Source organism: Miniopterus schreibersii (assembly GCF_964146895.1).
Source record: "Miniopterus schreibersii genome assembly, chromosome: 12".
NCBI lineage: Eukaryota > Metazoa > Chordata > Mammalia > Chiroptera > Miniopteridae > Miniopterus > Miniopterus schreibersii.
Window position 1 is genome coordinate 38,911,556 of NC_138112.1, and position 24,009 is coordinate 38,935,564.

A 24,009-nucleotide genomic window follows, 5' to 3' on the forward strand; every position below is an offset into this window, starting at 1 on the left:
ATATTGTGTTTTGCTTTTCTGTGCATTGTTTTAACATCCCTGAATTTAAGGAGGTGTATTATGATGGCAGCATGTCAGAGTTTAGGTAGCATCACTTTTTTTCTTTTTCGTGGTCTGTAAAATAATGGTGCCTCTTACAATTAGTAGTATCTTAGATTTGATGAGGTCCCATATTGCTATTTTTCCTGCCCACAAAGACAATGGGGTTGCTCATATCACCAAAGGCAGCTTCCCTGATCATCTCTTAGCCCCGTGTCTTCTTTCCTTTAACCCTTAAACATAAAAGGCAGAGTACATACTCTTCTCGGTATCTCTTCTACTAGAGCAGAAGCAGTAAGATTCCCCAAACAGAAAACTCATCTGTGGTGGGGCATTCTGCTGTTCATGACCATGTCACCCCCATACCTTTGCACATGCTGTTTCATCTGTGTGGTGTGCCCTTGCCCCTTGGAGCACGAACTACTCAACACATGCAGCTCCAGGGTTCCCCTTTCTGAGGAGGCTTTTCCCAGCCTCCTCAGGCTTCCTCTTCTCTCACTATGCCAGGTTGAGGAATCCCGGGCACTTATCACACTGGTTTTTGATGACCTGTTTATATATCTGTCTCTGACACCATATTGTAAGCTTCTGAAGCTGGAAACCCTTTCTGTCCCTCCCTCCCTCCCTCCCTCCCTCCCTCCCTCCCTCCCTCCCTCCCTCCCTCCCTCCCTCCCGTATGTCAGTGCCCAGCACAGCCCCAGTGCATAGCAGCTGACTGGACACTGGGCAGAGGTCCAGTAAGTGTTCAGTGAGCGAGGGCATAAATTCATGGTTTGGCACCCCCTTCCCACTCCCGCTCTGGGCTCACAGCACTCCCCCAGCACCCCTTTTTGGCGCACCCTTTAACCCCTAACCCTCTCCTCTGTTCAGACACCAAACTGAAGAACATCAGGAAGGAAATTCTCGCCCACGTACAGAGTGAGTGCTGGAGCCGCAGCCAGCACCTGATGAAAGAGCTCAGAGATTTCGTCGAGATCTTCCAAACCATCAGCTCAGACATTCGTACCATTGCCAGCTGCTCCCAGAAGGTGAGCTCTCCCCCTCCTCCCCTCCCAGCCTACCCAGGGCCCATCCTGCTCAAGTGCTCAGCACACTCTTCAGGACTCAGCCGAGCTCCCCATTGGGCTTGATGCCCTTAGACTGTGCTCATACGCATGACCTGCCCTTGCTGACTCTCACCCTGCTCTCCTGGCTCAGTCTCCTCAGGGTGGTGGGTGGTCCTGGTGTGACGAGAGAGACACAGTCCAGGTTTCAGAGACAAAAGATCTGCTCTGTGTGATAGGTCAGATAGGGATCTGTGGCCCTGTCATCAGCGTAATGACTTGGTGGGGGAGGAACTGTGCTTTCTGCAGAGAGACGTGGGTCAGATGGGACGTGATCTCAGATTGCCGCTGCTCCCAGTGGGTTAAAAGGTGGCTGCTGGAGCCTGGAGCCTCCAGAAGGTGGGAGTGCCCCTCAGGGATGGGCCCAAAGAGGTGCCCGGGGTTGGGGGGCCGGGGTGTTGGTCTCATTCTGCGGGCCTTGCAGTTGAACGAGGCCCATGATCAGTACGGCAAGCTGGAGGAGCGAATGGAATACATCCGGTCACTCCACGAACTCATCCGCAACCACTTCAGCCTCTTCAGTGCCGAGACCGAGGCTCTGGACATCTTGGTAAGAAGGGAGTTCAGGAAGTCACCCATCCCTCCCGGTCCCCCACCCCCACAACCACATCCACTTGACGGCCCTGTGCTGGCCCCACAGCTCCTGGATCTGTGGGAGGCATTTCAGTTTGAGAGGAGCCAGGCCTCAGAGTTCCTGCTCAGCAAGCAGCATTCCCTCGTGCCCCAGCTGCAGCAGCTGATGGGGGCAGCCTTGGCAGAGCTGGAAGGTCTGATCCAGAAGGCCCTGTCCAGCCCCTTCATGGACCCTGCACAAGAGCAGAAGAGCATGGAGAGCCAGCTCATCTCCCTGGAGCATCAGTTCCAGGACACCGTCAGCCGCCTTAATGAACTGCGCCATGCCTACTCCACCTTCACTGGTACTAAGGGTCCCCGTCCCCTCTCCCCCGACCCTGCGATAGACTCTGCAGCTGAGATGAGGGTTTGGACTCAAGGTCCTGTGTGTTCTGGGTGACTCTAAGCAAGTTTTGGGAATCTTACACCTTCATTAGTCTCTTTTATGTGTGAAAATTGCAGGAAAAAAAATGTTCACACATTGGATATAGTACGGTGCTCAGGGCAGGGAGATGGGACTCACAGTGTGCGAAGGAAGAATGTTCCTTTAGAATGTGCTGGGGCCGGAGGCTGAAATCCTGTGCAGGTGGATGCAAAGCTGTCCTTGTTGCAGTACTGACCCTTTGTGTAGCCCTGGGCAACCCAGCCCTGGAGGCCCGGTAAACATCCGTCTTCATGCTCCATGGAGGTCTTCATTGCTTCCAGCCCGTGTGGAATAGAGGCCTCACTGCTCCACAGGAGACCAGGGCACAACTACTGGTCTTACCTCTTCCATGCAGTGGTGGAGCTCGTTCCCTTCTACCCACAAAGAACTGTGTGGGCTCAAGTTTTTTCTTTCTCAGATACAGTCACTTCATCAGTCCTTCAGAGGGCACATTGTTTCCCAGTTGCTTCTTGGCCAGCCACACTATTACCATCTCTGCCCATGGGGATCCCCGGTCCAGGCCATTGGCCAAATGTGAGATGTTGGACACTGGGACCATCCTCAAGCAAGTGACTTTTTCTTTTTCTTTTTTTTTTTAAAAAACATATCTTTATTGATTTCAGAGAGAGGAAAGGAATGGGGAGAGAGATAGAAACATCAATGATGAGAGAGTCATTGATCGAGCCGACAACCCGGGCATGTGCCCTGACCGGGAATCGAACCCCGATCTCCTGGATCCTAGGTCGATGCTCAACCGCTGAGCCACGCCCGGCCAGGCAAGGGACTTTTTCTTTGGCTAAGTATCAGGAGACCCTCATCCCATACTCTGACATAGACCGCAGACCTTCCCTTTCTTGCTGGGTTTGGAGATGTTTGTTAAAAAAGCAGAGTAGTGGACGTTGGCCCTGTGGCGCTAGGCCCAGGAAACCCCACAGCACTGCTTTAACTTCCTCCTTCCATCCCTGTCTCCTCACCGGGCTCCCAGGTTTTGTTAACATCATCTAGGGTCTTACATCCAGATAATTAATACCACTCTTTATTTTTCATTATGTATCTTTCACGAGTTACTTTTTTTAAAATATGTTTTCATTGACTTTAGAGAGAGAGGAAGGGAGAGGGAGAGAGATAGAAACATCAATGAGACATCAATTGGCTGCCTCCTGCGCGCCCCCTACTAGGGATCAAGCCCATAGCCTGGGCACGTGCCCCGACGGGCAGTCAAACCAGGGACCTCTCGGTTCACGGGACAACGCTCAACCTCTGAGCCACGCCAGCTGGGCTTACTCATTACTTTTGACATTTGCTTTGTTTTATAACCATGTTAACAACTATTTTGACATCTGAGGATTCATGGTTTTGTTTATGCATTACCACTTAAAAAAAACACACACATATTTTTATTATTTTTATTCTTTTCTTGGATGGCTGTAATGTTTGAGGGTTTTTTTTTTCTAAGAAGGACATTAGAGCAGTTAACATTTCTAAGGTCCTATGCTGAGAATGACTTTCTAATGTCTTTATATCACAGCTTGGCTAAATATTGAGTTCTGAGGTTTTCTTCAAATTTATATATTGTTTCATTGTCTTCCAACATGCAGCATTGTGGACAAATCTGATATCAATCTGATATCAATCTGATTTTTCCTTTGTAGGTAATGTGCTTATCTATTATTTGATAATGGTTCTTATATTTGCCCTTGTCTCCTTCCAGAATTCTTATTTGTATATTGGGTGTTCTGGATCTCTCCTCCATTTCTTTTATTTTATCATCACTCATTTCTTTTTTTTTTAATCCTCACCGGAGAATAGTTTTCCCATTGCTTTTTCAGAGAGAATTGAAGAGAGAGAGAGGAGAAAGAGATAAATATTGATATGAGAGAGACACATCGATTGGTTGCCTCCCACACAGGCCCAAACCTGGGCTGGGGACCTGGGGCTGGGAATTGAGCCTGCAACCGAGGTACGTGCCCTTGGCTGGACTCGAACCCAGGACCCTTCAGTCTGAGGGCCGATGCTCTAACCACTGAGGAAACTGGCCAGGGCCATCATCACTCATTTCTTCTTTTTTTTTTTTTTTTTTAGTTCTGGGGAAATATTGTGAGCTTGTCTCATAAGTTTCCACTTTCTGTAGTATCTACTCTATAATTTCCATTGCATTTTAAAACACATATATGCATGTTGCATGTGCCTTCATGTTTATGAGCACATGTACATGGATATAAGTGCACGTCCATAATAGCAAAGATCCACACTGTGCCTGGTCTTGGTTTCTAATACCATTCCTGTGGAAAGGAACCAGGGCTCCCTGGGGAATGGATGATTCCAGGGCTGTGGCAGGGCAAGTACAAGATGAGCCTGGAAAATCTTTTAAACTAGAAAGTAAGGGAATATTAAGTCCTTTTAAAAAGTGATGGGAACATGTCATGAGGACATAGAAGGGACACCAACTGGCCAAATCTGGGACAATTTGAGCATCAAAGTACAAAGTAAACTACTAGAAAAACAGGAATTTATTATCCACACTAATAATAAGAAAAGCTGTGGGGAATGTTCTTTTTTTTTAAACGAGTTACATTTTATTTTATTTTTATTTTTTAATATATCTTTATTGATTTCAGAGAGAGGAAGGGAGAGGGAGAGAGAGAGATAGAAACATCAAATGATGAGAGAGTCATTGATCGGCTGCAGCCTGCAACCCGGGCATGTGCCCTGACCGGGAATCGAACCCTGATCGCCTGGATCCTAGGTCGATGCTTTAACCACTGAGCCACGCCCAGCCAGGCAGTGGGGAATGTTCTTAAAGGGGTGGGCAACCTAGGCCTGAGGTTTGCCTGGCCAGGTGTGGCTCAGTGGTTGACCATCGACCTAGGATCCAGGAGATCAAGGTTCTATTCCCGGTCAGGGCACGTGCCCGGGTTGCAGGCTCGATCCCCAGTAGGGGTTGTGCAGGAGGCAGCCGATCAATGACGGCTCTCTCATCATTGATGTTTCTCTCTCTCTCTCCCTTCCTCTCTCTGAAATCAATAAAGACATATTTAAAAAAAAAAAAAGAATTTAAAAAAAAAGAAGGTGAGGTTTGAGTTGGAACTTGAATTTGGCGAGGGAGGGAGCATATGGTTCCCTGAGGGAAGACTGCTCCAGAATGAACTGTCAGTGAAAGATCCTCAGCAGGGGAGCGCTCCTGGTATACCTGAGCCACAGTGAAGAGCCTGCTGTGGCCTGAGTGGAGTGAGTGAGATGGAGACTACTGCCATTGCGTTGTCTCAGATATTCTATCCTTGGAATAACTGTCCCTTGAATTGTCCCCTCCTCCATTGTCCTTCTGAACAATTTTAGACCCCCCACCTTGGCAATTTTGGGACCCTCCCTTTTGTTATCATGGGCTCTTGACTGACCATTCCCCACCCTGCCCCCCGCCCCCACATATAGCCCAGGCCTCAGCCAGCCTTGTCCCACAGGGGATGAAAGTCCTGTGTCCTTGCCAATCTGTGGGATCCATCCTATCAAGCAGCAGCAGAGCATCTGGCGCCTATATCGAGTCATCTCTGAAAACATTAGTGAATGGAAGTGCATGGCTTTTGCCAAGGTGCTGACACCCTTCCTTGGAGCTCCTGCCTGGGGATGGAAAGTCTGCAGGGGAGAGGGGTGGGAAGGGTCTCCAGCTGACAATGACCCCTTCACCCTGCAGTTCAACCTGCCTATGGCCCAGGAGAAGATAGAGGGCTGGCTCACAGAGGCGACCCAGATGAATGCCACCCTAGGGCTGCACAGCCCGGTTCTGCAGTGCACCATACGCCTTCTGGAGGAGTTTCGCAGCTACCTGCCCTTGCTTACCAAGCTGAGCAGCTTCCAGCTGCATAGCCTCAGCTTACAAGCCCTCCTCCGAGGTGTGTTTAAGTAGAATGTGGAGGGGAGGACATACGGGTTAGAACAATGCAACAGCTCAGTTCCCTGCCACCCCTGTTGGAAACACCTTCCCTCCCTGGGTTGCTTCCTGCCTCCCTCAAAGTACCATGTGGGTCCTCCCTGCTCAACTGGGCTGGCTCGAGCTGGAGTCTGAGCTCTGGGCTCTGTGCTGTGCTCAGGGCCTTTGGTTCGGGGTGCTTGACTCTGTGCTCTACTCTGAGATCTGCTGCATGGCTCTGGGTCCCAGATCTGCCATAATACCAGTGTTGCTCTGACTTGTTGTTCCTTCTACCTCTAGCCCTAGGGCTGGGCAGTCTCAACGTAGAACTCCTAACACTGGGCCAGCTGCTCACTTGTCCACTGCTGGAGTTTACAGATCAAATCAATCAGGTACGGCCCACTGGAGGGAGGGAAGTGGTCCAGGGTTCTGTTTGCTAAGTTCTAATAGAGCCAGTTAAGGCCCAGCAGCCCCTTGAGACAAGGGGGGAGTAGATATTGGCTTGTGGAGTGGGGGGTTGAGATTGCTGTCCTGCCTGGAGCATACGAGGATCTGAGACTGAGAGTATGCAACCCCCACCAGGGGAAGGAAGTGGGTGGCAGCTCCGAAGTTGTGGGCACACAAGATGGCCGATGTGATGGACATACTATCTGCTCAGCTGGAGCCTTGCAAAATAGTGGGTGTCAGGGCAGCAGCCCTAGGTCAAAGTGTGCTGCTGATGGCCCAACTTTGAAGACTGCTGGTCCCACTCTTTCTCTCTGAGACCTCCACTCCCCTGAGCCCTGGCTCTTAAGTGCCAGCTTCAGTGCTATCCCCTGAGCCATTACCGAGCCCCAGTTCCTGAGACCCAGCTCTTCCAGATCTGGCGGAATGAAAATGAACACATTCATGCCCAAGAGACCCTGCAGCAGCTGCAGCAGTCCTGGGAAGGCCGCAAGCTGCGCCTGCTCAACTTCATCCTGCACGTGCCCTACGAGCCCCAGACCTCGCAGCGCTCCAAGAGGCATATGCACCGCACTCACAGGGACATAGTGGCCAAGGATAGTGGCACCTTCATCCTTTCAGGTGAGACCAAGCCCTTGTAGCCCAGAGAAAGTCCCCAGCTGGGGACCATATTCATCTACCACCTCCACCCAGCCCTGCCAGATCTGGCTCCTCTAGCCAGGTCCCCATCCTTGCTGGACAACCTAAAACCCCATTCTGTTCTGAGACAATGTCTTTCATGTAGCTCCCATACAGTCTTAATCTTGGGAGTCCCTGCCCCCTCGCTCCCACCCAATGCCTGGCCTCTTTAGCAAAAGTCCTCTGCTTTCTGAGTGTATTCAGAAATTCCTCATTGCTGCATCTCTCCACCTTTGGCTGCTCTGTCCTCTAGAATGCACCCTGTGGTCTGATCTTTTGCCCCACTCTTTCATTCCTTTTTCATTCCCTCATCAAACCCACCTGCCTACTCTGAGCCAAACGCAGGAGACCCTGAGATTTACGGACAAAAGTCCCATCCCTTAGGCGCTCCAGTCCATTGATAGACAATAGAATAGAGATAAGTGCATGGTGGAGCACCTAAGGGCAGCAGACTCTCAGAAAGGAGACAGCTTCAAAGGACCAGGGAGAGTCAGAGAAACCTTCCCTTCCCTTCCCTTAGGGAGAGGTCTTTTGCTGGCTTTTGAAGGAGGAGTTTTCTAAACTTGCAAGAGGGAAAGGGCAGGCCAGGGAGAGGGAAGAGCATAGGTATAGGCACTCAAGATGGCATAGTTAAGGAATTGCCCGTAAAGGAGAAATTCTCTTTTCAACACAATTGAAACCCAACTGGCAAATTCAAAACGTTAGTTACATGGGGAAATCATAAAATATGATGCATACATGGCTTAGGATTTTTTTAGCTTAAACCATGTAAATGTACATTTATTTATAATCTTTTAACCTGGGACAAGAGCTTTTCTTTGATTTGCAGTCAACAGATAGAAGTTTCTCACTTCCTTTCTTGCATTAATTTCAGTTTCTGTAAAGTTGAGCAGTGACATGAAGACATTTGTAAAGTTACCTGAGTACAGAACTTTTCTAGATTTTTATTATAATTTCCCAATTTTTGAAAATTGGCTGGCCTATACCTAATTTAATATATTTTTATCAACTCACCTTTACTGAAGCCTTCCATGGTTTCCATAGAATCAATAGCTCTTTTCCCACCCATATTTCAGTGGTTAACATAATATTAGATTAAATTCTGGAATTGAAATTATAATTCACATAAGCAGGTTTTCCAACATACTGTGGCTCTTGGTGAGCACATAGTTCAACTAGTGGAAGAAAACAAAATGTTTAGGTCCTCTAAAGAATAGCTGGGGATCTGTGTCAGTGTATTTGGGGTATTAGCCACCCTGCCCTTGCCTCATCTGACTGCCAGCTCCACTCAGCTGGATCCTGCCCTTCCTTAGATTACAGCAGCCTGCAGGATTCCATCCAGAAAAGTCTTCAGGTGTTGTTCAAGATCCTGGTCACCCAAAAGTTGGGAGGCTTACACAAAATAGCTTTGGAGTGGGTGACCATCCTGCGTGACCTGAGTGAGTGCAGGCCTCTAGCTGGGCTGATGGGTGGGACCTGAAGTGGGATGGCCCAGACGGATGGGGTGAGAGGTGGGGATTGGGTGGGGAAGATCTGAGAGATAGACTGAAGACCTCCTTCAGGGCTACTTTTTGGGCTGAGGTGGCCAGGTCTTTATTCACAGTGAAAATTTTCTCTCCTACAAGAAAGGTCCCTGGGTCCTGGGTCCTGGATCCTGCTGAGCAGAATATTTTGGGGTGGGGGCAGCCTGAGAGGTCAGGAACAGGCTGGACCCCCTTGCAGAAGCTAGAACCCTAGTATCCCTCCAGCGTTCCTCTGGCTGCTCACACAGGTCACATACTGCAGGTGTGGGTCACTTTCCAGCAGAAGTGGATGTTTCTGAATAAAGTTCTGCATGAGATGATGATCCAGTTTCCCAGTTCTGATCTGGTAGGGAAGGGGGAATGAGACAGGGTGGACCAAGACTACTGAGCAGTGGGGCACAGTGCCTGGGGAGCTGCCTCTTTACATCCACCCTCACTTTTACCCTCTCCCTCACCACAGAACTCCCGTTTCAAGGCCATGGATGATCAGTACCGGACCCTGATGCAGACCTCTGTAGCTGACCCCCTGGTCCTGTCACTTGTAGTGCCCAGTGCCAAGCGGAACCCTTACTACCAAGGCCAACAGCTGCAACAGCTGCTTCAAGCAGGCTCAGTGGAGCTGGAGGGCATCATTATGGCTCTGCAGAGCGTGCTCTATGGGTTCTGTGTTCACTTTCCCCGCCTTTTCTTCCTCAGTGACATTGAGCTGGTGAGCCTACTCGTTGCCAGAATGGAGCCATGCGAGGCCCAGATATGGGTAAGGCGCTGCTTTCCTCATGTGCTCGCTGTGAGCTTCAAGTCCAGTTCTACTGATGAACACATGGATGCCCCAGAATCAAGGCAAGACGTGCAGCCTCAGGTGGAGTGCCTCGCAGTGCTAGGGGCAGGTGGGGAGGAAGTGGAGCTGCAGCAGCCCCTTCCTCTGCACCCAGATCTCCCCAAGTGGCTGGCCTCTCTGGAGAAGGGTCTGCGTTTGGCACTGGTGCACATGCTGCAGGGCTGTGTGGCTGCCCGTCTGCGAGGCGGTGTGGTCCTGGCCCCATTCCTAGACAAGGCCTTCAAGGAGCTGCCCCAGAAAGGCCAGGTGCCCCTGCAACTGAATGTCCACCACTGGCTGGATTTAGTCGAGGCCTTCCCCTGGCAGTGTGTGCTGGTGGCAGAGGAGGTGGTATGGTGGGCCGAGATGGAGGAGGCTCTGCTGGAGGAGAGGACCCTGGCCATGGTCCGCACACATGTGTGCAAGCTGGAGGTACTGGTGCATTTTGTACGGACCCAGAGGGCCTCCCAGGGTGGGCAGTCCCTGCCCTCTGTCCGCCAGGCCAGCCTGCTCAGTGCCCTACTGGCCATGGCAGTGACCCACCGGGATATAGTACAGCTGCTGAGGGAGCACCAGGTCAGTGATCTGACAGACTTCCACTGGGCCCGCCAACTCAAGTACCACCTGGGCTCACCTCACATCATCCCCCGAAGTCCCCTGCAGAGTCTCAAGACCACTGCATCTATGGACACTTCTCTATCACCAGCTGGGTGCTGGATAGAGGTGCTAGGCCGGTCCTTCCTGTACAATTATGAGTACTTGGGTCCCAGACTGGGGTCTCTGCCCAGCTTGCTGCCTGAGCGGCCAGCCCTGGTGCTGTTATTGGCCCTGGAGGAAGTGGCCTGTGGGACCCTACTGGGCCCTGATGGCATAGGCAAGGCAGCCATGGTGAAGAGCCTGGCACAGGCCCTGGGACGCCAACTGGTAATAATACCCTGCTTGCCTCAGACAACGGCCCAAAGTCTGAGCAACTACCTGAATGGTGCCCTGCAGGGCGGAGCCTGGCTGCTGCTGGAGGCAGCTCAGCACCTGCCCCTTGGCTTGCTCTCTGCCCTGGGCCAACGCCTGGCTGAACTGCACAACCTCTATGCCCCACTGTACCAGCAGGCTTCCCGAAGCACCAGTACCATCGACCCAACCCACCCCCACCTCCTTGGCAGTGGTTTCTTTGAGAAACATCATGTGGACATGCGCCTTGGCTATGGCTGTTTCCTGACGTTACGTGCCCTGAGCCCTGCCGTGCCTGCCAACCTGCGCCTGCTGCTGCGGCCTGTGGCACTGACACTGCCAAACCTACAGCAAGTGGCAGAGCTCACTCTGCTGGGTGCAGGGATGCGGGATCCCTCCCGCATGGCTACCCACCTATCCAAATTCTTCTTCCTGGAGCACGAGCTGGTGCCTGGGCCCCTGCCCTACCACTTGCCGCTGCTCAAGCAGGTCCTCACAGCCATGATACAGGCTCTAAATGTGACCAAGGAGGAACCTAGCACCCAGCCACCCCACAGCCTTGCCGCCATTGAGGAGATGGCCCTACTGCGTGCCCTGATACGCTCACCACTGTTCAGCATCCTCGATGGGGTCCGCCTTCACAACCTCCAAGAGCTGCTCTGTGGAATCTTCCCCAGTGCCAGACAAGTGCTGGCAGAGCCTGTGACCCACAAGCTGAGGAAGCCACTGCTGGTGGAGGAATTGCAACAGGCAGGTCTGCATCCCACCCCCAATATTTTGGGTTCCCTGGAGCAGCTGAGCCAGGCCCTGGACCGGGCCTCTGGCATTTTGCTCCTGGGCCCTGCAGGCAGTGGCAAGACCACTTGCTGGCACAGCTTGTTTACAATCCAGAATCAGCTGGCGGGCATAGAGGACACCCCAACATGGGGCTGTCCACTTGTGGAGATTACGCACCTGTATCCCAGTGTCTTCAGCACCCAGGAGTTACTGGGGTGGCAGGAGGGCCCCTGCTGGCACCAAGGCATCCTCCCCAGGCTGCTTCATTCATCCAGTCAGTGTAAGACTGTGGACCCAAAGAGCAAGGCACAGGAATCGGTGAGGATCCAGCACTGGATAATATGTGATGGGGCCCCCAGTGCTGCTTGGCTGGACGCTGTCACTTGCCTCCTGGGTAACCCCCCCCAGCTTATCCTCCCTAGTGGTGAGCAGATAGAACGATCCCCAGATACTTTTTTCTTGATGGAGGTGGGAGATGCAACAGGGATGTCCCCCAAAGTGGTGGGCCATTGTGCCCTCGTCTGGTGCGGTGGGGAGCAGACTTGGCAGGGGATGCTTAGCGTCCTGATGGCAGCCCTGCCCCGTGAGTACTGCCTGCAGCCCCAGACGGTCACCGAGCTCAACCGCCTGGCCAAGGTGCTGGTGCCTGCAACGCTCCGATTCCTCACCTGCGAGGGTGCCTGCTCCCTGCTGCAGGCACACGGGCAGGTGGCTGTTTGCCCAGGTGTGGCCGAAATCACCAGCCTGGCTCGCCTCTTGCATTGCCTGCTTGACCTCCACCTACGCATAGATGAGGAGACACATATGCCAGGTGAAGGGAAGGGAAAGAGAGGGCTGGCTTGAGATCTATGGGGCCTTGAAGATAGTTGGCATATGGCTAGAGCCTGGGGCACGGGTTCTTTGGTGGACTTGGGCCTGGGGACTGAAAGTAAGAAGTAACAGAGCCAACTCTCCTCCCCTGTCCCCCTTCTTCTTACTGGGGCTCCTATTCTGGCCATGGTGACCTTCACAAAAGACCTCAGCCATAGTGATCCTGTAGCCTCAAGCTTCAAGTCCTCGAAAAACAGCTCTCTGACCCGGTCCCTGGTTGACAGCAATGATCTGCCTAATAAGCACAGGGAGCACTTGCTGGTTGTGAGCAGCTTTCTTTTTGCCTTGATCTGGGGCTTTGGAGCCCACCTTCCCTCCAGGTATCTACTGGGGTGGGGAATGGGATACAGAGGGCTGAGATGGACTGGCCTGTGGGAGTCAAACCCAGCGGACATCACTGTCGGGTGGGTGGGGTGTCACAAACGGAACTGTTGTAACTGTCTCACACTTTTGCCTGTATGTCCATCTGAAGGCTCTGGCCCCTCTTTGATACCTTCCTGAGGCATTCTATTAGTTGCCTCTCCAACTATCCTGAGCCACCAGTCTCAGCCTCGGTGTTTGATCTACATGTATGCCCTGAAGATGGGACACTGGTCCCCTTCACTGGCCAATACATGGGCGGCCGCATCAAGGGATCTCTGGGCACCTTCAGCCCTTCTCCCCAGGTGTGAGGACAGTGTGCGGGGGGGGGGGGGGCAGGGGCTCAAGGGGATGTCCTGGGAGAGTCCACGTTCTAGGCCCAGCTCAGGCCTGCCTGCTCCCATTCTTTGATATGTTTTCACACTCACAAGAACACATGAAGTATTCTGCAAATAGAGTGTTAAGACAAGATCCCTAGACCTTTGCTTTCACCTAGACTACTGTCCTGGAGCTGCCACAGTAAGTCTTGCTCCTGTCCTGCAGGCTGAACGGCTCCTGTATGTGGTGGACCTGCTTCTGTCAGCAGGACACCCAGTGCTGCTGGCTGGAGAGGCAGCAACAGGGAAGTCAGCCTTTGTGGAGGTGCTGGTGGAACCACATCACCCTTACGTGTACACCCCCATCCACCCTGCCTTCAGTACCACCCATTTTCGCCTTCTGCTGAGCCGAGGGGTCCAGGGCCAAGCGCGAGCCAACCCGTGGCCTGGGCAGGCCCTGAGTTCTAAAGGCTCCCTCCTCTTCCTGCTGGAGGACCTGCACCTGGCGGCCTCCGGTGAGGAGCTGGGAGGAGGGGAGGCAGGCGGCGCTGTTCCCTTTTGAGACTATAAAATTCCTAGCAATATTCACAGAGTCTCAAATAAATACACGCCCACAGGCCAAACCTCAGTGCTCCATGCTTAGTATTTCCTCATTCTACATATGTTCCCTGACCAATCTTACTCTTCTCAGGGACCCTTCCACCATCCCTTTGCTTGGATACTAAATCTTTATCTCCAATCCAGGCTTCTCTTCTAAGCACCAGATCTGTTTATCCAACTACCTAGTGCATATCACTACCTTGCTGTCTCATTGCACCTCAGCTCTAACCCTGACTTCTTCACCTTTTCCCCCAAACCTGCCCCTGTGTGTCGTCTGAGTAACTGGCACCACCATTCATCCAGTCATTTAAGTCAGAACTCTTGTTGATATCTCTCTCATCAATGTGTCTCTCAATTTTGCTTCCTAAATATCTCTAAACTATTTCCACTTCTTTCTATTCCATCTTCCCTGGTTCAGATTGTCATTACCTGGAACTTTGGCAAATGCCCTTGCAAGGTTCCTTATGATGAGGCTTTCTCGGAAAGAGAAACATCGATGAGAGAGAGACACATTGATTGGTTGCTTCCTGCACGCGCCCCAACTGGGGGATTGAACCGGCAACCCAGGGATTTGCCCTTGACTTGTAATCGAACCCACGACCCTCCGGTGTATGGGTCGATGCTCTAACCACTGAGAAACACTGGTCGGGGCAAGTTCTACCTAATCTTGACAAATAGTGGCAGGCAATACCTCCAGGAAGTCTGAACTTCCAGGCCTAAAAACTGATATATAGATCATTGGAATAGAACACAGATCTCAGAAATAAACCTTTGCTTGTATTGTCAATTAATTTATGACAAAGAAGGCAAGGATATATACAATGGGGTGGAGACAATCTCTTCGATAAGTGGTGTTGGCCAAAGCGGACAGATACATGCCAAAAAATGAAAATGGACCGCTTTCTTACACCATATACAAAAATAAACTCGAAAGGGATTTTAAAATGTTAGACCTGAAACCATAAAACTCCTAGAAAACATAGCAAGTAAACTCTTTGACGTAGCTCTTAGTAATATCAAGCAAGGGAAACTAAAGAAAAAGTAAACAAATGGAACTACATGAAATTAAAGGTTTTTGCACAGTGAATCAAAACAATGAAACAAAAAGACAACTTACTGAATGGGAGAAGATACTTGCAAATGATAGATCTGATAAGGGTTAGTATCCTAAATATATAAAGAATGCATACAACTTAACACCAACACGACAAACAATCCAATTAAAAAAACAGGCAAAGGACCTGAAAAGACATATCTCCCGAGAGGACATACAGATGGCCAACAGACATATAAAAAGATGCTCACCATCACTAATCACCAGGGAAATGCAAGTTACAACCACAATGAGGTATCACTTCATGCCTGTCAGGATGGCTACCATCAGTAAATCAACAAATAAGTGCTGGTGAGGATGTGGGGAAAGGAACCCTTCTACATGGTTGGTGAAATTGTAAATTAGTGCAGCCACTATGGAAAACAGTATGGAGACTCCTCAAAAAATTAAAAATAGAGCTGCCATATGATCCAGCAATTCCACTAGTGGGCATTTATCCAAAGAAAAGAAAAACATAATTCAAAAATGTATATGCACGCCTATGTTCATTGCAGTATTACTAATAACAGCCAAGATATGGAAGCAACCTAGGTGTCCATCAGTAGATGAATGAGATGAAGAAGGTGCGGTGCATATACACACACTGGAAAATGAAATCTGGCCATTTGTGGCAGCATGGATAGACCTAGAAGATATTACGCTAAATGAAATAAATCAGAGAAAGACAAATACCAGATCATCTCACTTATATGTGAAATCTAAAGAAACAAAATAAATGAACATGGAAGTTATGCTTACACTGTACTGTAGTCTATTAAAGTGTGCGATAACATAACTAAAAAATAATGTACATACCTTAATTTTAAAATACTTTATTGCTAAAAAGTGCTAACTATCACCTGAGCCTTCAAAGAGTCATAATCTTTTTGTGGTGGAGGGTCTTACATTCAATTTGTAAAAACACAATATCTGCGAAGTGCAATAAAGTGAAGAGCAATAAAACAAGGTATGCCTGTACTTAATGGTGAATACTGAACATTTTTTCCCTAAGTTTGGTCACAAGGCAAGAATGTCCACTGCTTCTATTCAGTATTGCACCAGAGACCCACATTAGTGCAGTAAGATAAGAAAAAGAAATAAAGCTTTTTAAAGTAGAAAGGACAAAGTAACACTGCCTCTACTGGTATATGACATGATTTTCTACATAGAGAATCCTAAGGAATCTACAAAAAAAAACAAACAAAACCTACAAAACTACTAGAATAGCCCTGGAAGGTGTGGCTCAGTTGGTTGAGCGTTGTTCCATGCACCAAAAGGCCACTGGTTCGATTCCCTGTCAGAGCACATGCCCAGGTTGCAGGCTCAATCCCCAGTAAGGAGTGTGCAGGAGGCAGTGGATCAATGTTTCTCTCTCTCTCTCTCTCTCCTTGCTTCCTCTCTCTCTAAAAAAAAAAAAAATCAATAAAAACATTTTTAAAAAAACTACTAGAATAAATAAGTGAATTTAGCAGGGTCACAGAATATAAAGTCAGTCTATTGAAAACATTAGTATTTCTATAACCTAGTAACAAATAATTGGAAATCAAAATTTTAAAATATTGTTTAAAATATCATCTAAAAGGTTAAAATATTTAGGAATAAACTTCATGAAAGATATACTGATAATTACTAAATATTGCTGAGCTAAAGGAGACTTAAAAAGATACACTATATTCATGAACCAGAAGAGTCAATACTATTAAGATGCTCATTCTCCCCAAATTGATCTATAGATTCAGTGTAATGTCAATCTAAACTTGAGCAGGCTTTTGGCAGAAATTGAAAGGCTCATTCCAACACTTTTGTGAAAATGAAAAAGACCAAGGAAAGCCAAACTTCAAAAAAGAAAAACAAAGTCAAAGATCTTAAACTAGTGATTTCAAGGCTTACTATATAGCTACAGTGATCAAGAGGATGTGGTATTGGTATAAGGACATGGCTATGGACTAATGGAATAGAACAAAGAATCTGATGTATGGTCATATTTGGTCAACTGGTTTTCCACAAACATGCCAAGATAATTCAATGGGGGAAAGGATAGTCTTTTCAATGAATGGGGCTGGAACAACCGCATATCTATGGGGGTTGGGGATAAATGAACCTTGAATCCTAACTCATGACACACACAAAAATCAATTATAAACAGATTACAGACCTAAATGTAAAAGCTAAAAGAATATATTTTTTAAATGTTGGAGAAAAATCTGTGTGACCTTAGTTAGATTTCTTAGACAAGACACAAAAAATCAATTTGACCAAAATTAAAACCTTATGCCTTCAAAAGACACTGTTAAGAAAAATTTTAAATATGCCATAGGTGGAAAATATTCATAATGCATATATCTGACAAAGAGTTTATATTCAGAATATGTAAAATAACTCTTACAACTCAATAAGAAAACAAACCCCATTTTTATAAAATTGTACAAAAGAACAGACACTTGACAAAAGAAAGATATGTCACCAGTAACACATGAAAAGATTCTTATGCTATTAGGCATCAGTGAACTGCAAATTAAAACCACCATGAGATAGTAGTTCAAACCTGAGACTAGTAAATGTTGGGAAATGTAGAGCAACTGAAATTCTCACACTTTGCTAATGGAACTGTAGCATGATACAACCACTATGAAAAGAGTGTGGCAGTTTCTTATCAAATTAAATAGATACTTCCCATAAGACGCAAGAATTCTATTTGTAAGTATTTACCCAAGTGAAATAATATAATATGTATGTTCTCAAACTTCTACATGAATGTTCATAGCAGTATTATCCTGAGTAGTCAAAACCCAGAAACCTAAATGCCCATCAGTGTGTCGATGGATCTACAAATTGTGATATTTTCACAATAGACTACTACTCAGCAACAAACTGGAACAAACTACTGGTACACACAAAACATGAATGAATCTCAGAATCATGCTGAGTCAAAGAAGTCAGACATGGTAAATTATATACTGTATGACTCCCCTTATATGAAGTTCTAGAGTAGGCAAACTAATCTATAGTGATAGAAATTAGATCAGATAGAAATTCCTGGGACAGCCCAGCCGGGCGTGGCTCAGCGGTTGAGCGTCGACCTGGGATCCAGGCGATCGGGGTTCAATTCCTGGTCAGGGTACATGCCTGGGTTGGGGGCTCGATCAATGACTCTCTCATCGTTGATGTTTCTGTCTCTCCCTCTCCTTTCCTCTCTCTGAAATCAATAAAGATATATTTAAAAGAAAAAAAAGAAAGAAATTCCTGGGACAGTGTAGTGGGGGAGTTGACTGCAAGGGGCATGAGGGAACTTTCTAGGGTGGTGAAAATGTTCTAAATATCACTGAACTATACTTTCTATACTTTTAAAATGTGTACATTTTATTTTATATAAGCCATGTCTTAATCAAGTTGACTTTATGAAAGTGTGCATATGATATAATTTCACGCTCTTTGTGATGATTGCATTTCCCCCCTATTTTGGTCAGATTAGGCTTACATCCATCTCAGCTTCCAAACTTTCCTATTCATTAACCTTCAGTTAATGAGTAATTGGTCATAAAGGTAGAATTTGGGTGAGAAGAGAGAAAAAATTACTCACTTTTAGGGAGAGTGTGTGGGAAAGAGAACAACTTAGACATGACCAAGTTATCCCAGATGGACCAAGCCCAACACATCAGATGCCCAAAATTCCTTTAGAACCCTATGTGTGCAGAAGTAAGCCGAGTGAGGCAGAGACAGAGGAGCAGGGTGACACTGCAATGTGGACTCAGGCATGTCCTCATGTAATTCTTAATGTCCCACAGACCCAGAGAAGAGCTGTCAGCCAGTGTTGGAGACTCTGCGCCAGGCCATGAGTGGCGCTATGTTTGCCCATAGCACCTTGGAACTGCAGAAACTTCAGCCTATAGTCAACTTCCTTGCCACAGCCACAGTGCCAGGCTTCTGTGAGCGTCCACTGGACCCACGCCTCTTTCGACTCTTTACAGTGCTGGCCCTGGCCGACATGACCCAGGCCATGCTGCTCAGCAGGCACACGCCTATCATCCAGGCCTGGCTTGAGCGCTTCCACTCTGTGGAGCGGGAAGGTCTTCTAGCAAGAGCCCTGGTCTGCGCCTCCGTGGAGGCCTGGGAGGCTGTGGGCAGCTGTTTTATGCCTTCACCCCTCCACCCACACTACCGCTTCTCCCTGCACTCTGTGAGCCAACTACTGGGCAGCCTGCAGCTGCTGCCAACCAGGACGGGCTCCCGAGGTTTCCTGGACTATCCCAACCACCAGGAGCACTTACGCCGGGTGTCAGGCTTGTGTGGCACCCGCCTGACAACTATGATGGCCATGCGCAACATGGTGCGTCTTTGGCTGCATGAGGCACAGAGAACCTTTTGTGACAGGCTAGACAGCCCTAGGGAACGCACCTACTGTGCCAAGCTGCTCCTAGAAGTAGCTCAGAGTATCTTCTGCTGTGGGCCGGTGCCCCAAAACCTGGGCAAGGGCTATGAGGAGGAGGAGGAGGAGGAGGAGAGGGTGCCCGAAGTGGAGTCTGAAGGGGAGTTGGCCAAATGGGAGGGCTTAAGCAACAGCAGCAGTGAGACAGAGGGGGAGGAGGACCCTCCTGGCTTTTGGGTCACTACAGGTTCACCCTCCAGTGATTCAGGTCTTGCATCAGCCATAGCCCCAGTAAAGAGGGAGGAAATAAGTCAAAAGATAAACCAGGAGGAAGGCACAACAGCCCCCAGCTATAAAGCTCAGCTAAAGAGATCTAAGAATTGGTGGCAGAAGGCATCCCAGATGGACTCGGTCACACCCCTGTTGTTACCAGTGCTACTACTCTGTCCCCAGGAAAAGCCCTCAGACCTGGTCTTCAGTCGGGAGCTGATAGTAGGTTCCAACTCTGATAGCCCCAACTTGTACCTGGAACGGCAGTGGGAGAGCCTGGGGGAGCAGCTGGCTACGTCAGCCGCTCAGCTAAAGCTGAGTCCACACCTTGCCAGGTGCCGCTCGATGGCCCAGCACGTGGCCCGCCTGGTCCGGGTCTTGGCCAGGCCCCGGCAGCATGGGCTGCTGCTCTCAGGGGCCCTGGGCACTGGGCGCTGTACTGCCATCACTTTGGCGGCTAGCATTTGTCAGGCTCACCTCTTCCATCTGCCATGTGGGTCAGAGGAGGCCATTCTCCAGTGTCTATGGGATGCCAGCTGGCATGCTGGCATGTTAGGCCAGCCAGTGGCCTTGCTGGTCCCCACGGGTGTGGATCTTACCACCCTTCATCGTCTGCTGGCCTTGGCCAGCTCAGGCAGTTTCCCTGACCAGTACACACAGGCACATCTGGACAACATTGAAGAACATCTCCTCAGGGAGAACCTTAGTGTCAAGCAGACCATCAGGAAGGAAATGCTGTTGCAGAGGTGAGGCCAAGAAGCCCATTCTAGGGGCTGCTCTACTCTTGCTCCATTCTGGCCAAAAGGCTAAAAAGAAAAGTAGGGGTTGCTGTGAGGGCTCAGAAGATCAGGGCTGAGGATTCAGGGTTGGGACCTGGGGCCTGTATGGGCAAATAGGGATAAAAGGGGAGGACAGTATCGGAGCTCTCGGCCCACAGGTTCTACCAGCAAGTGTGCAGCCACCTGCACATGTTCATCCTGATCGGAGATGACCAGGCCCACAAACAACTGCCCTCCACCCTTTTCCTGAGGCTCCTCCAACTGGGCATTGCCAGCATTGACCGCTATGAACCCTGGGACCAAGATTCCCTGGTCTCTGTGGCCCAGCACCACCTGGAGGGTGTTCAAAATCTACCCCTTGGTGACGGTGAGCACTTTTTGTCTGTCCTTGCCACTCATCTCAACCAGGCTCTAAGGAGGATGATTATTTAACTTTCTCTCTCTCTCTCTCTCTCTCTCTCTAGAACCTAGTGAGCCCCTCTCACCTTTTCTGCCCTCCTTCTTGAGCCAGGAGAGGGTCCCTTTCCTTTCCCATTCCTCTATAAGCTCACTAGTCCAGGCTAAAGCCGTGCCTGTTGCAGAAATCTTGAAGTACCCAGACCTCCAGGCCTCAGTTTCCAGTGTGGCCAAAGCCATGGCTCTCATCCACCTTTCGGCTGCCAGCTACCATGGGCACCTGTGCCCTGAATTGCCACTCGTCACCCCCAAGACCTTCCTAGACTTCCTGGACACCTTCGTGCTGCTGCAGCAACAGATGATCCTGAAGATGCAGAGCAAGGCCCAGCGGTGAGTGGCCCATTCCCTGCCCTGTACCTCCTTCAAACCCCCTCAGGTCCACTCACTGGCACATTGTATCTCCAGGGTCCACGACGCCCTGGGGAATCTGACAGCACTACTTGAGCATCACAACAGCCAAACCAACCAGCTCTCCATTTTGGAACAGGAGCTGAAAGACTCCCTCATGGTAAGGAGAAGACTATGGGCCAAAGCAGAAGCCCACAAGGGGACTTTGGAGAAACCCACCAAACTGAACCTTAGTTCTTGTCTCTGGAGAGCCCCCCTTTCCCCATGGGGTCCTTCTAATCCCTGCTGCTTCCTCCTTTAGAACTTAGACTCAAAACTCCCCGTGACACAGCTGAGGCCTGGCTGATTCTTCTAAATACATAAAACCCAAGTGTGAACTTCTGCTGGCCCCTAGTACCCTGACTGTGTGAAGTTCAGAATGCTCCCCAAGATCTCTGTAGATTCCATCAGGGATGGAGCAGGGATTACATTCTCACGGTCACCTCTCCCTCTGACCCTCTTCTTCTCCTGAATGCTCTGTCACTGCCAGCTGGCACACTTCTCGTAGCTAACCTCTTTGCAATACCACTTTGTCCCTCTACCTCTTCTTTCCACAAAGCACCAAATATACAAGGCTGCTGTGTAGCGTGGGGAACTGTGGATGGGTGATGGCATTAGGGGTAACTGACATTCTAGGACAGAACCAGAAATAGATTTAAATGGTATACGAGTCCTCAATGTCCTCAGCCACCCTCCTCTACAGGGAATTTCCCAGTGACCCTCTTTTCTCTTCTCCCCCATCTCCTCAATATCTGCTCTACAATATTATTCAGCCACCCCAATTTTCTTTTACAGCTAGCTACCCAAATAAAATTCTCACATAAGAGATTTTTTTTTTCTAGTCCAAACCCTAAATCCTGTTGCTTTCTAATACAGAGCAATTCTTCTTTGAATAAACTAACCTCTCATATCTAGCTAAAACTGGTGGGAGTGAGGTCATCACACCGTCTATATAGCCAAATACTCCCAGTGAAAGGTGTTTTCCTAAAATGAAGAGAGGTGTGTGTTTTTTCTTTTGTTTTATTTTTAATGAGAGGAATTCTGAAATAGCTTCCCCCCCCCCTTCTTGCTACGTAAGACTTTGATGCAGGTTCAGGGATAACTACAGAGAAGTGAAGTAGTGATGACCTCACAAGTGGATAATCTAACTCATTTTCTACTGGGCTTTCAGGCCTTACAGCTCTAGCACCTAACCTGCCTCTTCTGATTGGTTCCCTCGGGGCTATCACCCAGTGTGGCTCAACTCTAGGGGCATGGCTTACATTGCATCTACATATGTGGTATTCATTGCTTCTATATAAATGGTGTTCCCTGAAGTTCTCATGGGACTGGTGCCTCCTACCATCCACCACCGGGAATTACTAGTTAGATTGAACCTCGAGACTTAGTAGAGATGCCAAAAAAAAGAATTTTGTGGAGGAAGAGTAGTTCTCTCTCTCATGTCGTCTATATTCCACTTTTTTGTCTTGGGCCCTACCTTGTCCCAAGATGATTAATACCAGAAATTGTTGATCTGTTTTAGGGGTGCTATTATTCTTTGATCCCCTGGTCAGTTATATCAGAGCACAACACAAGAGATCCAAAATATGGATAAGAGATGTTCATAGTCTCAGGGGCATTCAGTGTCAGATCCCTTGGTCATTCACTCAACAGCCACGATAGTGTGTGCTGCTCTCAATGTTCCCCACCCTAGGAAATGGCACCAACATCCACTTAGTCATTTAAGCCAAATCCCAGAAGTCATTCTGAATAACTCTCTTCTCTCTCTCATATTCAGTTTGTTCATTTATTAATTACTATACTCAACAAAATTTAATTGAACTCCACATTTTTTGTCCAGGCACTCATTAATAATTATGTCTATTTCTACACATACATCTTATATTTACATCTAGATAGATAAATAGATAATAGATGATAGATAGATAGATGATAGATAGATAGATAGATAGATAGATAGATAGATAGATGATAGATAGATAGATAGATAGATAGATAGATAGATAGATAGATAGATAGATAAAATCTTTGCCACAACTTTCTGGGGTGTCCATCTTTTTTCCCATTTTACAGATGAGAAAACTGAAATCTAGAGAGGTTTAGAATGATTAAATGGGATCTTACATGTAAAGCATTAAAAGTGCTGGCACATAGTAAGAATTCAATGAAAGTTAGCTACTATTAATATTAGGTTAGATTGTCTCCTAATAAGAAAGATAAGGCATTGTCCTTGCCTTTGTGCTGCCTAGTTTACTAGGAGATATACATGAATCCAGGCAACTATAAAACAGTGTGTAATGACAGAGAAAGTCCAGGATACCCTGAAGTATCAAGAAAGACTTAGAGAAAGCACAGTGCCACAGTAGGCGCTCAAAAACATTCCTTAAATGTGTAAACCAGTGAAGTACATCAACATTGATACCTGAAGATTAGGTAAGATTTTGTATAAATGGGGGTTGGGGAGGAAGATTATCACAGGCTGAAGTAACCGTGTGTGCAAAGGCCCAGAGGCAAGAGGATTTGTGTGCCACATTGGAGGAACTGAAAATTAGGAATGGCTGCAGAGTAGAGCACTGGGAGAGGAAAAGGGGATGACATTGGGAAGATGAGTAGAGGCCTTCTGGTCATGGAGGCGTTGTAAACCAAATGAAAGAATGCCAAGTATGGTAAGGGACATGATGATGATGATATGTGTTCGGGTTTTAGAAAACCAATCAGGCTACAGCATGGAAAATGGATTAGAGGAGGGGATTAAGAGTGGAGGCCAGTACAGAAGGTCAGGAGTGAAGAGAGCATAGGCGTAAGTGATGGTTACTGGGGATGGGAGTAGACATGAGAGGTGTTTAGGAGGTAGCATTGGAAGGAGATGTGTTGGGTTTGAGGGGAGGAGAAGAGATGGTGTCAGGGTAACAATTAGGTTTGGGCAACTGGGGCGTATTTTGCCACAAGTCTACGAAAAAGAAGACATGAACAGATGAGTAAGATTTCAAGAGATCTGAGGAGGCCAATATATTCATTTTTGGACTTGTGGAGTCTGAGGGGCCTGTGAGACAACGAAGAGGAGGTTTCTATTAAGCAGATGGATACAAGGGTGTGAGGCTTGGAAAAGAATCCGTCTAGAGATAGAGACTTGGGAGTTGTTAAAATATAACTGGCGATCAAAGCCATGAGATTAGGGAGAGTGCATGGAAATGTGGGGTGAGAAGAGAAAAACATGCTGAGGAATATGTAAGGGATTACAG

At 48.4% G+C, this 24,009-nt stretch overlaps 1 protein-coding gene across 1 annotated transcript in view; it reads left to right on the top strand.

The window, feature by feature from the left end:
- Window positions 1-24,009, top strand: part of DNHD1 (dynein heavy chain domain 1) — a 57,804-nt gene that overhangs the window by 21,553 nt on the left and 12,242 nt on the right. The window contains exons 12-27 of the mRNA XM_081155502.1: window positions 910-1,067; window positions 1,567-2,059; window positions 5,637-5,764; window positions 5,867-6,065; window positions 6,383-6,474; window positions 6,943-7,147; window positions 8,518-8,643; window positions 8,976-9,073; window positions 9,188-12,080; window positions 12,285-12,459; window positions 12,612-12,804; window positions 13,043-13,331; window positions 18,295-19,891; window positions 20,083-20,291; window positions 20,389-20,710; window positions 20,786-20,888. Of these exons, the coding sequence (XP_081011628.1) occupies window positions 910-1,067; window positions 1,567-2,059; window positions 5,637-5,764; window positions 5,867-6,065; window positions 6,383-6,474; window positions 6,943-7,147; window positions 8,518-8,643; window positions 8,976-9,073; window positions 9,188-12,080; window positions 12,285-12,459; window positions 12,612-12,804; window positions 13,043-13,331; window positions 18,295-19,891; window positions 20,083-20,291; window positions 20,389-20,710; window positions 20,786-20,888 (7,280 nt within the window). The remainder of the gene's footprint in view (window positions 1-909; window positions 1,068-1,566; window positions 2,060-5,636; window positions 5,765-5,866; window positions 6,066-6,382; window positions 6,475-6,942; window positions 7,148-8,517; window positions 8,644-8,975; window positions 9,074-9,187; window positions 12,081-12,284; window positions 12,460-12,611; window positions 12,805-13,042; window positions 13,332-18,294; window positions 19,892-20,082; window positions 20,292-20,388; window positions 20,711-20,785; window positions 20,889-24,009) is intronic.